The sequence below is a fragment of the Atractosteus spatula genome, chromosome 6 (genome assembly GCF_055471065.1).
Source record: "Atractosteus spatula isolate fAtrSpa1 chromosome 6, fAtrSpa1.hap1, whole genome shotgun sequence".
In the NCBI taxonomy this organism is placed as follows: domain Eukaryota; kingdom Metazoa; phylum Chordata; class Actinopteri; order Semionotiformes; family Lepisosteidae; genus Atractosteus; species Atractosteus spatula.
The window spans coordinates 54567198-54582729 of NC_142711.1; the positions used below are offsets into that span (position 1 = coordinate 54567198).

General features: G+C 39.6%; 1 protein-coding gene across 1 annotated transcript in view; it reads right to left on the reverse strand.

Annotated features, from left to right (window-relative positions):
• Positions 1-8643, reverse strand: part of LOC148833057 (apoptosis regulator Bcl-2-like) — an 88335-nt gene extending 79692 nt beyond the window's left edge. The window contains exons 1-2 of the mRNA XM_088919601.1: positions 8084-8643; positions 6640-7298 (exon numbers count right to left, since the gene is read on the reverse strand). Of these exons, the coding sequence (XP_088775727.1) occupies positions 6640-7197 (558 nt within the window). The 5' untranslated portion in view covers positions 7198-7298; positions 8084-8643. The remainder of the gene's footprint in view (positions 1-6639; positions 7299-8083) is intronic.
• Between the last annotated feature and the right edge of the window lie 6889 nt (positions 8644-15532).

A 15532-nucleotide genomic window follows, 5' to 3' on the forward strand; every position in this document is an offset into this window, starting at 1 on the left:
TGACTACAGTACATGAGGCAGAACATAAAATGTGTCTTTTGTATTTTTTAGTCTATGGTTGACTAAATGATACAAGAGACGGAATGAACAAGGATAACATGCTAACGTATAATCAACAACAAGAGCAACAATAACAATATTTTCCACGCAAGTGCAAAGGTCAACAACATGAAGTCCACGCAAACATCATAATATAATGCAAGGAAGAATCCATAATAGATCTTGTTTGCATATCGGCATTTAATCTGACCTTTATACTGTGCGTATTAATGTACTTTTCCCTTTACTTCACACACTAGAGCCTACAGACAGAGGAGTCATGCAGGAGAAATATCTCAATAGCTGGGAGCTCCACAGGGCTTGGAGTCCTTCAGACCCCTACAGTCTTCAGGTTTTAATGGGTTAAGTGGAGTCAAACTCAATGAGCAATGTCAACCATGATTGCTGGACTTTTCTAATAAACAAGACCACTGTAAGAAGATGGGAAGGAAAAGGACAATAGTCAATAGCTATAGTCAATAACAATCACAGTGCGTTTATACAGCATGTTGGAATCGGAAAACACTCTTTTTACATATACACATTTCTACACCCTGTTAATTCACTGCCAACTTACAGAACCCACAGGGGTGGCAGACAGCAGAGATTAAGCACCCGATGCCCCACAACTCTGCAGATCAGGTAGCAAGGTAAGGATTGACTAAACTTTGCTGGAGCTTTACAGAGGTCAGACTGTGCAACCCCACAGTGAAGGTTAGTCAGAACAACACAGTTAACACCCCTAATTTTAAGAACAGTACCATGTGATGATGAGGTAGTCAGGACCTTCTTTTTACATCTCATTCAAAGGACAGCATCTCCTACAGCATAGTACCTCTAGTCATTATACCCAACACATTTCAACAAACTGCAAATGGAATCAGATGTACAGTAAGACAAAGCAGAAAGTCTTATAATTCTGTACTGGGTGAACTGTAAACTACAAAACTCAAATGCACCAACCAAGCTTGAGTGATATCAATATCTTCATGGTGTTTTAACCAAGGCTATCCAAATTACTAGTGAATCTGGTTGTCCCTTTTACACAAAAAGTGACTTACATTTGCAGCTGGGTATTTTACTGGACCATTTCGGGTGAAAATACCCTGCTCAAGGGTACAACAGCAGTCTCACTTGGGTTTTGAAAGCACACCTTTCCAGTTACCGTATCATGACAATTAAATTCGGTGCTCTGCAAAATGTATGAAGAAAACACATGAGGACATTTCAGGGCAAAATGTTCTAAACAATCTAGAACATTCTGTATCCTTCAGAACGGCTGAACAGAGACTTCTGAACATGGTAAAAAATAAAATGGAACGAGGGCAATATCAGTGGGATTATTTAACACCCAAATGCCAGGATTATGCTTTGAAAGTACAGGAACATGCATGTTAGACCTTTTTTTAAAAAAATCAAGGAGAGAACTACTGAGGCACATCACAGTCCCTACAAAGTAAGCATTATCCCAAGTTTTACCAACTGTTAAGTAAGTCAGTTTCCTATGAGGCAAATGACTTTCCCTGCAACAACATTTTCACCTTCATGACCTTATGTGCTTTCACCATATGAGCCTTGTTTATGACTTACCGTAACAAGTTAATCAGTTATTCCTGATCGACATTTAAACCACAAATACCTTATTCATTAAGTTCACAGGCTTTGTCATATTTTCATCACGGGATTTTTTTTTTCTGCCTCACCAAAAAATTCCAGTCCTGACAATTTTACTAACGAATCGGGCATTTCCAGTTTCCGTGCATCAGGATTAAAGCAGTAGGTCTTACGAGCCGTGTATGTAGCAGCAGTCTGTAGAGCTTAAAAAAAGCAAATATTGGTAATTAGCTTGCGATCTGTGGAACTCGGCAGAAAAATGCACGAAGACTCGGCGAGTGATTCATTTGTATAATGGTGAACACGTTGAGTTTGCAGCTTCTGGAATTTCAATTTAAAAAAAAACCCAAAAGAGTTGAATTTGTCAGTTCGAACATTCACATACAACACCTCCAGGCAACGTTTCAGAGACGGCAGAAGGTACCAACCATAAGGATAACAAATTGGGTTTTCCCCTGCAAGGCTTTAAAATAAACAGGGGAAAACCAGCTTTAGTGTCTGTGTATTAATCATCCCCCTAACTTATGTTGGTGTCGCATGAAATTGCGATGGGAACCTTGTCCTTAAAGCTCCCTTGGTTTCTCCAAAATGAAACCAAGTAGACTCTCCAGCTTAAATGGAATCCCCCTTATTTACCTTCATAAGAAAACTATTAGATGCACAAATGAATTTCAGTAGCTCATTTATCAACTCAGCAGCTCACCCAAAACTGGGCTACACAAGGTTAATTCTGCCTTTTAGTTTTTAGAATTTACCATGTTTTTACAGAGCATGTTTGCAAACGTAACGCAGATCAAAATATTGGTCGTGGCTTTTTTCCCAGGTCTCTGGCAGAGGCAAAATGCGAAATGTATGAAGAAAACACATGAGGACATTTCAGGGCAAAATGTTCTAAACAATCTAGGACATTCTGTATCCTTCAGAACGGCTGAACAGAGACTTCTGAACATGGTCAAATTCAAACCTCCATTTTAGGAAAGCACGTCAAGATACTTCACGTTGTTACTGTAGAAGCTACAGACTTAAGAAGAAAAGGCAAAGCTGTCCCATAAGATGTTTAAATGGAGGGCAACAAGCTCAAATGGATTTCTTTTTTTTTTTGGTCCATGCGTGCACTCAGGTTACTTAAATGCTGCTAAATGGAAAAAGGAGGCCTTCTAAGCTGAGAGCAAACTGAAGCACAGTTTGTCATTACCAATCAATTATAAATGAGAAGTTCAAAACAAACCAAGGTAATGTTCTTCTGCTAGGGTCCTGTCACTGCTTGATCCTTTGATGTACTGTATTACAGCTTATCGCCCAAGACAGCCTAAATGCAAATGTTAAATATTCTTATATAAGAGATGGAGAAAAACTTTGAAAGCCCCAAGACACACTACTAAACTGCTAAATAATGCAAACATAAATTAAAGCCTCGTTAAACTATCCATGTGCTACATGCTCTCATTCCACTTTCTAGCCACATTTCAGCACCAGCTAGATGGGGAATTCTCTAGTGACCACAGATATACCACACATCATAAAGGTAAAGCAGTACAAAATGGATAATGTACTTCATTTATAAAACAACAAACTACTTAAAACACTGTTGTTGGTGCCCAACTTGTGCTGTACTTATTCCAAAACTGTTGGCTTTGATATTTTCCTCCTCTGTACCTGGATCGCAAATGCACCAGAGAATGAAGCAATCATGGAATTGTGGACATTTTAAGTTTTGACGTTGGGGAGGGGGATAAAAAACTGAGAATTAACCATTTTCTTGAGACGGGAATCGTTTCATGCAGCAGCCCTTTGACATAATAGCTGTGGGAAGAGAAAGCCTTCATCTGCATTGTGGTAAGACGTGTTTTCAATGCGTACTCCAGAAGTGAAAAGGTTTGCCCACAGCACAAGTCATTTTTTTGTTGTTGTTCATTTATTGCCACTTGACATTCCACAAAATGCACGCAATGACTCGCAAACGCAACTACCGTGTTTGGTAGGAAAATTACACCACTCATTAAGCCTTCAATCCCACACGTCTGTAAAAGCAAAACTTGCTTAAGTATTACAAGTATTTTGCAACAGAGCAGCTGTATTTTGTAATAAAGAAGAAGAACTACAACCCAGTAGAATGTGTGTGTGTCTCGAGCCCATGCTGCATTCAAAGATAATGAGGAAACAATACTTTGCTTTGTAAGTCCCTCTGCTCCCTTCTCAGGTCATGGTACAGTAGGAAGGAGTCGGCTGTAGCAAAGGTCACTATTTCACTACAGTTGTTATAGTGGCAACAGAACTGAGAACAGCAGTTGACAGTAAGGGGAAATTGAAAGGGAAAGAACCTTTCATTCCTGTGGTGGCTCTGTAGACAAAGAACACCCTATCAGTCCACAAAGGATGCCTATGGTTGCCCTGTTGCACTGGCTTGTCTGCTGGCTTTTGGGAACTGAAGCAGGCAGCTGGCAAAGCTGCGTTTTCTGCCTGCAACCCAAGGACTAAGCATTTTCACCCCCCGCCATCTGGAGCTCTGATCACTTGCCTCCATGACCAGTCACCAAAACACCAGGACAACTGAATTTGGTCGAGATTTCACAGAAACCTACAGTAGCAACCTTAAACGAACGCCTTTAATATTGCTCCACTATGAAGGAAGACAAATCTGGAGAATGTGCAGTTCATTTATTTATAACGAACGGTATTTGGGACAGACTAGACAATTCGTTGTCAAGAAGTAACATTAATAGGTTTCTGTGTAGCAATAACAGAAGGCTGCCTTGTATTAAGTAATGGACAAAGAAGCCTGAAAAAAGGCAATATACAAAGAAGACTGGTAATGTTAACCAGTATGAGGCCTACTTTCCCATGTTAATTTAGAGCTGCTTTAAATATTTTTATCTTAAGTTCTCAAGGACCACAGTTCTCTTAAAGGAACAAACTACTTTCTTAATTGATAAATAACTTACAAGTGTTTCCAGTCCTTAGGACTATGGCCAAATTCTGAAAGAGATTTGGAAGACCTATAAGACTCGCAGGATTAGGTGTCTCCAAGCTTATTCGAGAAAACAAAAGTTGCTTCTCTTCAGACATTCTTATCCTTGATGTTAACATTACTGTATCACTACAGAAAATGCCACACCTTTACAAAAGCCTTTGCCGAGATCACTTAAAATCTAACCTGACGAAACACAAACCAAAAATCATGTCACTCCAACGGGCTCAACAAAATCAGGAAATAAAAGTGGAAATGTATGTTAAAACTATATGTCCAATTGCATATATTAGCAAAACTTTATAACAGTTTGAGATATGTTAGCCATCCATTCAAATTTTTCTTATTCTGCTCAGGTGTTAAATTTTCTATAATCTGTTTTATGGATTTTATACCCATTCCAAGGCAATCATAGCCTTAGACCAGTCTCAAACATCAGCAGTATTTCCCTGCAATGAAAATGCACTTATTAACTTTTTGTTAATAATAACATTATAATCACTCAAATTTAATTAATTTCCAGACACATCTGATGAATAATTATTTCACACTAGAAATGTTTAAATAAATCAGTCACCTAGATCTCAAAACAAGATTTGGGTAGATCCTTAGCAGTCCATACTACTGCTTCATTCATTTATTTTCATTGGTCTTTGTATTATTCTGGGTTTGAAGACTTTCATAATATAACCACACAAAGTATACCCATGACAAGAGTTTCCTCAACATGAAAAGAGCAATAGAATACACTCCTGCAGAAGATGTGATTAATGCCTTCACAGCATCGGATTTCATGGGAATAATGACTGACGCATCGACTGTTCAACCCCAAAAACAAACAGACAGAATGTATGACAACTGCAAGCTGTAGATCTCCTCTGTGTGTGCACTCTTGAAGGTGATGTAACATTTATTTAAATGCAGACGTGGTTTAATTAAATAATATTTTGATCAACACAGTGATTTAAGGTTTAGAAACCAGGAAGACTTCATATGGGAGCTATAATCCAGTCATACTTTAGTGACTACTAAATATCTGCAGTGACAAAATGTTTTGGGAAATTGCCACTAGTCACCACAGAATCCTGAAAACCAAGGAAAACGTTGCTGGTATCCCCAGTCTTAAAAAAAAACTCCCTCAGAGCACAAGCTGATACGTGTTACTACAGTGAAGCGAGGCTGCCTTTTTTCGTGATAATATTTTTCTGTACGTTATTTCTAAATATTTACGGTTCCACTTAAAGGGTTTTTAGCAAGAGCGTTACCAAAACAGGCAGAAATAGGTTATCGTAAATCATGTAAGTCAGGTGTTATGAAAGTTTCAATGTTTTATACAACATTTTCAAAGGTTTTCTGAAAAACAAATTAGTTCGCCCCTTCCTCCCGAGCAAGTTAAGGCGTCAAATTAAACATTTTTGGACTGGGCGAGCCCTCTTTTCTGAATTATAAACCTTCATTTTAATGTGTCTTTCGAACCACTCGTGTGATATTAGCCCAGATGTCCTGGAAGTGGAGTACTGTATGTTGCCAGTTTCATCACAGGCTGAAATTGACAGCTCACGACACGGCAACCCTTCGTCATGTCTAGTAGGCGTGAAGGGGGTGTGACAGGGAACGCGCACCTAATTGGCCAGAGCTCCCTTCGGACAGGTGACCTCTTAGCTTCACGACACAGATGACAAGAAATGTCTTTCCATGGTGAGGGACAATCAAGGCTTTCATGCATGTTCTTCAATCCATTTAACAAAGACAAGGACATGTACAGGTTTTAGGCGTGTACTTTGTCATTTCAGCAGGTATGTGCGTGGATTTGGGGCATAAACTGAATACTCAAACCGTGCATTGAATGGTGCGACAAATTAGGCAACACTATCACAAGAGATTAGGGGAGAAATCGATTCTGCGGAGATCATTAAGGAGGGGAGAAATTTGAGGAAAAGAGAGAATCTTGCAAAACCTCAATTACACTTTGCATTTATTTATTTTATTTTTTTTTTACACGTTGTGACCAAACTCACCCAGCCTCCGTTCTCCTGGATCCAGTTCTGAAGGGGCCCGTTGAGATATTCCGTCATCCAGTTGGCAATGTTGTCCACCTGGGACGTCATCTCCCGGTTCACGCTCTCCACGCACATCGTCCCGCCGAACTCGAAGAAAGCGACAATCCGCCCCCAGTTGACTCCGTCCCGAAACAGCTCCTCCACCACCGCGGTGAACTTCCTCCGGGCGGTGTTGGGGGTGAAGTGCAACTGATCCGACATCTCCGCGAAGTCCCGCTGGTACATCCTCTCGATCTCGTCCCCAGCCTCCCGCAGCACCGTGTGGAGCGCGGCGTGGGGGTCGGGCTGGGGGGTCCGGCGGGGGACCGGGGCAGCTCCGCGCTCGGCCCCGGCAGCCTGGAGCCGCCGCGCCGGCAGCCCCGGGCCCGAGGGGGAGGGGCCCACCAATCCGTTATTGGGGGGATCGGTCTCGCCGGACACGCGGGATTCCCACACGTAGCCCTTCTTCAGGAGTTTGTGATGGATGTATTTTGTCACGATATTCCGATTATCGTAAGGGGCTTCGTTATTTGCCATTATTTAGGGACACAAATGCCGCGACCAAACCCAGCAGGTCCAAGCAGTCCTATGCCACGTGCATTTTCCAACAGAAACTCGTAAACGGCTTGCTATATATTCTGTAATTCAACAACACAGATGATTATTACCACCAGACTCAATGCATACATTATTACTGGTGTTCCCACCAGTCTTTAAAAATACCAATATCAAAAGGCGGCTAGGATCAATAACACGCCATGCTGTAAAAACACCGCGGCTGTTCGGAATCCAGACACATTTGAGACATCTTCCAATGCAAACACCCTAATTAAATTAAAAATATTACCCGAGTTAAATACGCACTTTAATATCGGTGCATTTAAGACGTGTCCAGTGTAAAAAGAATGAAGTTTGCACTTTACCTATCATTTCCACACCGGCTTCAGAAGCCCCAATATAGGCACTATCAAACTTGGAAAAACGTACTTTTAATTAATACGACATTCTATATTTTTTTTCAGAAAGCATGTTTATTGTGTAACCTGCAATGTTCTACTATTTATAAAACCTGCGTTTAAGTGCTTTGCAACACTGGTGGTTTTCAGACACGTAAACTGCAGCTACAACACATATATAACACTTCACCTTTTTTTCCGCAGACTTGACAATCTTCATTACAAACCAAAATGTTATAAAAGAAATGAATGCCCCCGGAGTTAAACATCAAGAAATCGTGCTATGCAGTAAATGCATTAGTCTTCGTAACCAGAAGAGCAATTTTCTAATGCCGGAGAAAACAGTCGGAGCTAATATCGTCTGTCTGGATTTAAATATGCATTTTCCTACCACCGAATTTTATAATCTATTTTCTACTTTGCCTGTACATCCCGCGCAATCGCTTTATGAACTTTGGGTAACTTACTTCATCGGTTACAGGCGTTTAGACAGCTCCAGAGCCGCAAGCAATCCGCCAGGAATGTTTGATCTATTCTAATTATTACGCCCCTTTTCAGCAATGAGAAAGATCCGTGGGAAAAAAAAGTACCAAGTTTTCGCGTATCCCTTAGAATATATTTTCCACAAATCCAGCAATCTGGGAAGTATGTTATCCACTTAGATTCCTAATTCGAGATAATCATTTGAACACATCCAAAACTTGGACGAAACCGCACCGCTGTCCTGCGGCGCTGAATTATCCCAGTGACATTTGAACAGCGCCTTTGAAAGACGGAAGAGACAGCAGTAGCTTTCGAAATGCCTTTTATCCCAGATTAAGTAAATCGACTAGGAGAGTCTCCGCACACAAAAAAAAAAGACGCCGAGAAATGTATTAAAAAGATCTCAAGTTTGGAAAGAAAATAACGTTAAGTCTTGCTCCTTGCACCGTCACGGCGAAAACTACGTTAAAGCTGCAGTTACATAGTATGTGAGCAACAAATCTTTGCTACAACTGCACTCGCCGTCACTCCCTCTGCCTCTCATTATATATAACGTTACTCCTTTCGAGTGAGGTATTTCCTCTACGTCACGCCATTCATTTTTTTAGTTACTCTGGCAGCACTTGATGGCGGGGATACTGTACGACCGGCTGCTTCACCTGTTCTTAGATTTCCGCTCGATTTTTATTATTTAACATCTGTTCCAAGTCCAATATCGTTAATTCCCCCGCATTGCCATTTGTGTTTCGGAACATATTGTTTGCACCACAATTAGGTTTGTACCACAAAAACTATCATCGATGTTGTCAAAATAATATCAAGTGAGCAAGTTCTTTACCGAAGACGGAAATTAAATTTTTTTTTTACATTATTTTACAGTAAGTGCAAATAAAATACGTTTTAAATAGGTAAATGTCATATATAATATAAATCTATGCCAAAGCTTGTGTTTCTCGAGAGTGCACTTTAGCAGTTAGAGAACTCGAATTCGCTACAATATTAATCATCCTACAGTATATTTTAAGCAATTATTCGGGATCGTAAAGTGGGGGCAACTGTAAACCAACACCATTGAAATACCGAACCTTACATATACTGTACATATATATACTTTACGTAAAATATTTGGGATAAATGATGCACTGAAGAGTGGAGGCGGGAATTCTACATGACGATTTCCCGAAATCAATCTGGAATCGGTCTGCAGTTACAATGCCTTGTAAAAACATTCACCTCTTCCAGTGATGTTCCATGTTGTTGAATTAGAAATTCTCTCTACACCTTTTTTAACGTGTTTATTTTTAATCGAAAGGTGAATGCTCGGAACTTCATTGTGCGTGAAAGTAGTGAAGTGTCTGCAAAGAAAAATCAAATAAAAAGTTGATTCACACCCTTTATAATGGCACATCTTTAATTTGGGTGCACACAATTACAGTAACAAGTCACACAATTAGTTGCATGGCTTTAGCTGAATGGATTTAAAACTATTCACTTTATAAATCTGTGTACACGATTCATACATTCACAAAGTGGAAAAGAGTAAATACTTTTGTAATGCATTGCGTTTACATTGTGAGAATCCTTTTCTATTGTGGATTAATGTCCTCAAGGAATTTTAATCTTGTCCTCATTTGAAAATCATTTTCTCGCCCATATTTTGGAGGCACACATTTGGTAGACGCCAATGCCATCTGGAAAATGGATTTTTAGATTTAATTTCTTAGGAGGCTGTAGTAACAGGCTGTCATCATTCTGCATAAGCAGTTCCAGTTTCCAAGGGTATCAGTCTCATTTACTTTTCTTTGGTAGAAGGCACTGCAAACAAGAAGCTGGATAAAAGATTTCAAGATTTACATTTGGATTTAGAAGATTTTTCTCCTTTGCTTTCAATTCTCTGTTATTTTCAGTGGGGTTTCCTTTCTACGTCATTATGTCCATCTGTCCTGAATTCTATTTGTCTTTTTTTTTTTTACCATCTGTATCTTAATTCCTTCCGTCACCAGGAAGAGCCAGCTGGGAAAAGACCTACTGTATGTTAAAATGTGTTCCCTGCTTTGAGAGGACGCCAGCTTCGGCAAGACTTTTTTTTCCAGACAAAATAAAATACCGTAAATTGTTCTAATTAATTTTATCACAGAATTTCAGAATTTTAAGTTGTTGTATATCCGTTTTATTCAGCAGTGGGCAGTCTTGGACATGTAAGAAATACCTCATAAAAACAGTCTTAACGGCGATGAAAGCTCAGTGTAAAACACAACAGAGCCACGACGGTAACATACAGAATACCTGATCTAATCTTTACACGAGTCCTCAAATCTCTGAGCAGGCTGTAGGAGCGGGATCAATGGGAGCTGGGCCCCTGCTTTTCTCACACAATGAACAGAGCAGAGCAGTTTTAATAGGTCACCAACAGTCACGTTTCTCCTTGAAGTGAAACAGAAGTGGCGGGCTGGGAACAATGACTTTCTTGTTAACTGAAATCGCACGCCTGGTGTGAGAAGTCTCCAAGCACATGTCCAACCAGGGACCGGCTGAAATCTGCATGCGTTTTCTTTTTTTTTCAGAACTTGAATCTATGATGAGGTTTAGTTGTGTGACTTGTCAAAGTAGCTTTGTAGCGTTGTGTACCTGATCGAATATGTTTCCCGTAGCAAAGGGGCAAGCACTGACAAGTGACATGTTTCCGTTTTTTAAATGGTTCTCTGCAGTTTTTGCTGACATGTAATTGTTTTCATCCATCAAAGTGTTCAGTTTGAGCATTCAAGTTTGAACTCAAACGTTTGCTTGAAAAAGTGAATGCATCATTTGTTATTCAGCATAATGGGGTATCCATGGGAGGGGGTGAATACTTTTGTAAGGCACTGCATAAAAAGCAAAACTATTAAACATATCCAATTAAAACCACAGAGACCTTTCTTGGAAGGAATGGGTGCTGATTTTCTTTCTCTTATCTCAGCCCAGGCACAAGTTAAGGAGCTCCCAACAACTCATCCTGCAAAGACTCTGAGTTAACATGGACTCAGAAGGTGTGTTTTCCACAATATACTGTACAATGTTTATTATTAAATAACAAAAACCAGTCTCAATGGCCAGCAGCAGGCTTTAGATGTGGTGGCTGACCAAAAAAAAAACAGCACTTTGCTAACACTGTGACTTGTTCCCTGTTATTCTCATTAGAATTGCTTGCATTTATATAGCACTTTTCATCATGAAAGAATCAAAAGTCCTTGACATACTGTACAGGAGGGGACCCCCTTCACCCACGACTGAAATCAATCCCCTGTCAGGGGGATGTACAACAGCCCCAATCCCACTCTCAGAGAAGTGAGAATTTATTTAAATATCTATTGAATTAAGAGGGGAATTGAGGGAGGGCACTCCAGGCTTAACACACCCAGAGCGGGATCTTTGATGACCAAGTAGTCACCCCACATCAGTTGAAGTGTTAACTACGGATCCACCGAGATCTCTCCCAATTTTTTGCCTACCTTCTGAGACCTGACAAAATCAGACTACAGAATGAGTCACTTTCCACTCGCTGGAAAAGGGAAGCTGAGGGGGTTATTCCAGACGGCGGGCGTCAATCAGTGGTATCCTCTTATTTCAAACACTGCTGTAAGGATCTGTACACATTCAAAACACTGATTAGGGACCTTAATCTGGGAAGGATTGTAAGACTAATAACACAAGGTGCTTTTACTAGATTAATGGCGTCTGCATTTAATTAATTATGCCAGAGCAGACAATGAACTTGTCTAGTCAGCACTTTCTCTCTATCATTTTCAAAATGACACGTGTCAATTGATCTGTGAAAACAGTATACTCTGCCTTTCACAATTTGCGAGAAGCCGCATTATTTTTTTTAAATTTAAAGCACGAATTGCTCAAAGTACAACACAACAGACACCCCTTTAAAGGATTTTTATATTTTTCTAAAAACTGGAAAACTTGAATATTGTAGTTTTTAGTATTAAAACTCAGGTTAGGAGAAGCACTCCCTGAAAATAGACTCAAGTGATTTCAGCAATTTAAGCAAGGATGTGGGAATTATGTTGTAATAGAAACACAGATAACAGAAGCACATTTGTGTTCATCATGTCCACTTTGGAACTCAATGGAGTATAAATCTTTTTTTGTTGTCCTTATTATCTATCTTCAGTTATTTCATAATCTTATGTAAAAGTCAGTATCAATCATGGAAGAGGTTAAATCAGTTAAATATGACTCTTTCTGGAGACCATCATACTACAGTATATGTAAAAACAAAACCAAAACGTGTGAATAATTCAAATAGACCCACGGGTCAAGAAATACCAAGCAGGGGCACACTGCTTTTGTAGTTCTGTGTTAACAATTTGATGGTTGAGAAATTTAAAGGAAATAACTTCAAAACAGATGCACTGGTTTCTTACAAGGAACAAGTAAAAGGTTTAAGCCATGCTGAAAAGAGAAAAAAAAAGGAACACAACGTTTTGGCTGTGGAGCCTTCTTCGGGTGTGTGTGCTTTTTCACACACCTGAAGAAGGCTCCACAGAAGAAACATGTTTCTTTTCTTCTCTTTTTAGCAGTGAATAAACCTTTACTTGTTCCTTTGCAGCCTACGCATGCTGACACAGCTCCCTACTTGAACTCTTACAAGGAATGTCTGGATACGACCTTCAGATCAAACAGATACCAGTAGTTGAATAGGCTGGATGGACCACGTGACCTCTTCTCATTTTGTAACCTTTCTTTTGATCTTATATTAAAAGGCAAATATCGATCAAGCAAAATAGGCAATCCAACCAACAAAACATTCAAAAGAATATTTACAAACTACTACTGTACATATAGCTTGAGAGCTTAAAGGTCACACACTTAATTTCTAATCTTGACCAACACTAACACAGTACGAGGTAAACAAATTTTATCTGGGGAGGTAAGACTGTTTTCGGGAAGTTAATTATCCTCCACAGATAGACCCGAACTCTCCACTAATGATAAAGGGAGTCAACTATCAGTTGATCCTTATACTGTATATGGTAATCGTGCATCCAAATAGATTATACAAATTTTGCCTGGCAAATTTAAAAGGGAAATTAAACTTTTCCACAGATATGGAAAATACAACTCATGCTCCTAAATTTGATCCAACTCCCTTTGGTTCGCCAATGAGGAATCCAGTCAGTGACGATTGTAGTCCTGAAACTCTCTCACTCCTCTTGATATTGTTCCTTCCTCCCTTGCTTCTCTTCTCACCTTTAAATACATTATTGATCACATAAGATGGCCCTTAATTCCATGTGCAATAATCGATTTAAGCATGCGGTAGTCCTCACTTAACCTTGTATGTGTATGGTTCTTTCATCAGAAAACTCAGAGGTATGAAGGCATACAGTATCATCAGATCTTTAACTCCCTTTATCAAGGCAATCAGATTACACATGTGGTAGAGGTGCATTCCTTTTGCAGATGAGAGGCACTGTCTTGATTACTTGCATCTCACAAACTAGATATCCAAGAGCCCATTACAAAATAACGTTTTCTTTATGATGGTAAGTGATGAATGTCTCCTGATGCAAACACATTCTTTTAAGAGATTTTTTGCAGTGGTACAAATGAGGACATGAGATTAGATTACCCTATTCCCCTACCTCCCATGGAAACAGAACTCCTAAATAATAATAATAAAAAAAGAAATATTCATAATTAAATTTTCTTTACAATCCAGTTTTGGGTGCTTTGGAAGTTTAGAGTCATTTAAGGTCAATGCGACAGCATTACAACAGCTCTTGTGCTGAGGGAACACACATACTGTACAGAGTGTGTGGAATCATCTTAACCCTGTATGCTGAAGGAGATTTGTGCTAAAGCTGTCACATGTCTGCCTGGAAAGGACCGAGTAGTCAAGCAGATGCCGTCTCAGGAAAGCTCTGTATCTGGCTGATCGAAATGTGTTTTTGGAAATCGGGGGTGGAAAGAGCCATGATGAAACATTGTTGTTGGGGAAAAAAAAAACATCACCCATCTTTCAAGTGCAGATGATATCTAATCCTAATGGAAGGTGAAGAAAAGAATGGAACAGAAACAAAAGACTGAGTATAAAAAGACAGAGATTACGGTTGGCTGGACCATAGAATCAGGACCTAACTTTTGTGGTACAGTATGTAAAGAGACGGCCACGTCTCTTCGCTGTATTTGTAACAAAGACAATCAATTCCTTATTGACTCCAATCTTTACGAACAGTACCAGCGTTGAGTGCCAGTGGCCTTAAACAAGCTGTTGTTACACACCTGTTAAATAAGCTTTTTGTAATTGACTTTGTGGATGTTGGAGCACATGGTGGCTTTAAATGGCCATTTTCTCAAAAACAACCTTTTTTCTGCAGACGTGATCCATGTTGCTGCCTCTTGTATTGTACAGCTCTTTGAGATCCCTTGTAAACACAGGAACGATATAAAAAAGATAACTGACGTTATGTCTGTGTCCATTGATACTACATAATATATAAGGAGTCATGGTCAGGATTTTTTAGCATTGATAATTTAAACGTCTTAAATTTCAGTGGAGTACAAAACCAAAACATGGAGTTATGTTTTCCTGTATATATTAAGAGCAGCAGTAGATCCAGGTACAAATTCTTCGAAATCAAGGAAATAGTCTTTGAAACTCAATAGGAAATTAACAAGAAGATTAGACTACCAGATTATTTTACCGTGCATCTGACAAAATTCCTGAAAAGATAGATGTGAATGGAAAACAAGATTAAGAGAGGAGATGTCTTTATCCTGGCTGGGTCACTTACACTTTTCTCTTCATGAAATTGTACGGAGAGTAAAGTCATTGAAAGACAAGGGAGAAGGAAGTCTTTTTCCTACTAGTTTGTGTGTTTAGATTATAATAATAAAGGAGACTCTGGGGGGAGTTTGAAATCTTTCTTCCTCAAAAGGCAATTTATTTCTAATGTGCTTATAGTAATAAAAGCCACGAAAGCTGGAGACTTTCTTCACAATGTTTCAACCAAAACTATTCTGGTTGCACAAAGAGTACAGGTTGCAAATGGGGTCAAGATCACATCCCTTTCAATAACTGCTTATCCAATGCCGAGTCACAGTGCCCCGGAGCTTATGCCTGGAACACACAGACACAAATACACACACTTGCACCAAGGCCAATTTTTTTTACAGAAGCCAATGAATGCACCAGCATGTCTTTGGACTGTAAACAGGAGCACCCAAAAGAAACTCAGGTGAACATGGGGAGAACATGCAAACGCTACCCAGGTAGGTCTATAATTGAACCCAGGGCTCCAGTGTTGCGAGGCAGTAATTCTAACCACTGCACCACCCATCGGCCACGAGGACTTCAGGAAATCCCATTTTCAGGGTACTGTATGTGCAACACTACCAGCTAAAAACCAAATGCAGTATTTCGATAAAATCAATGGGTGAGC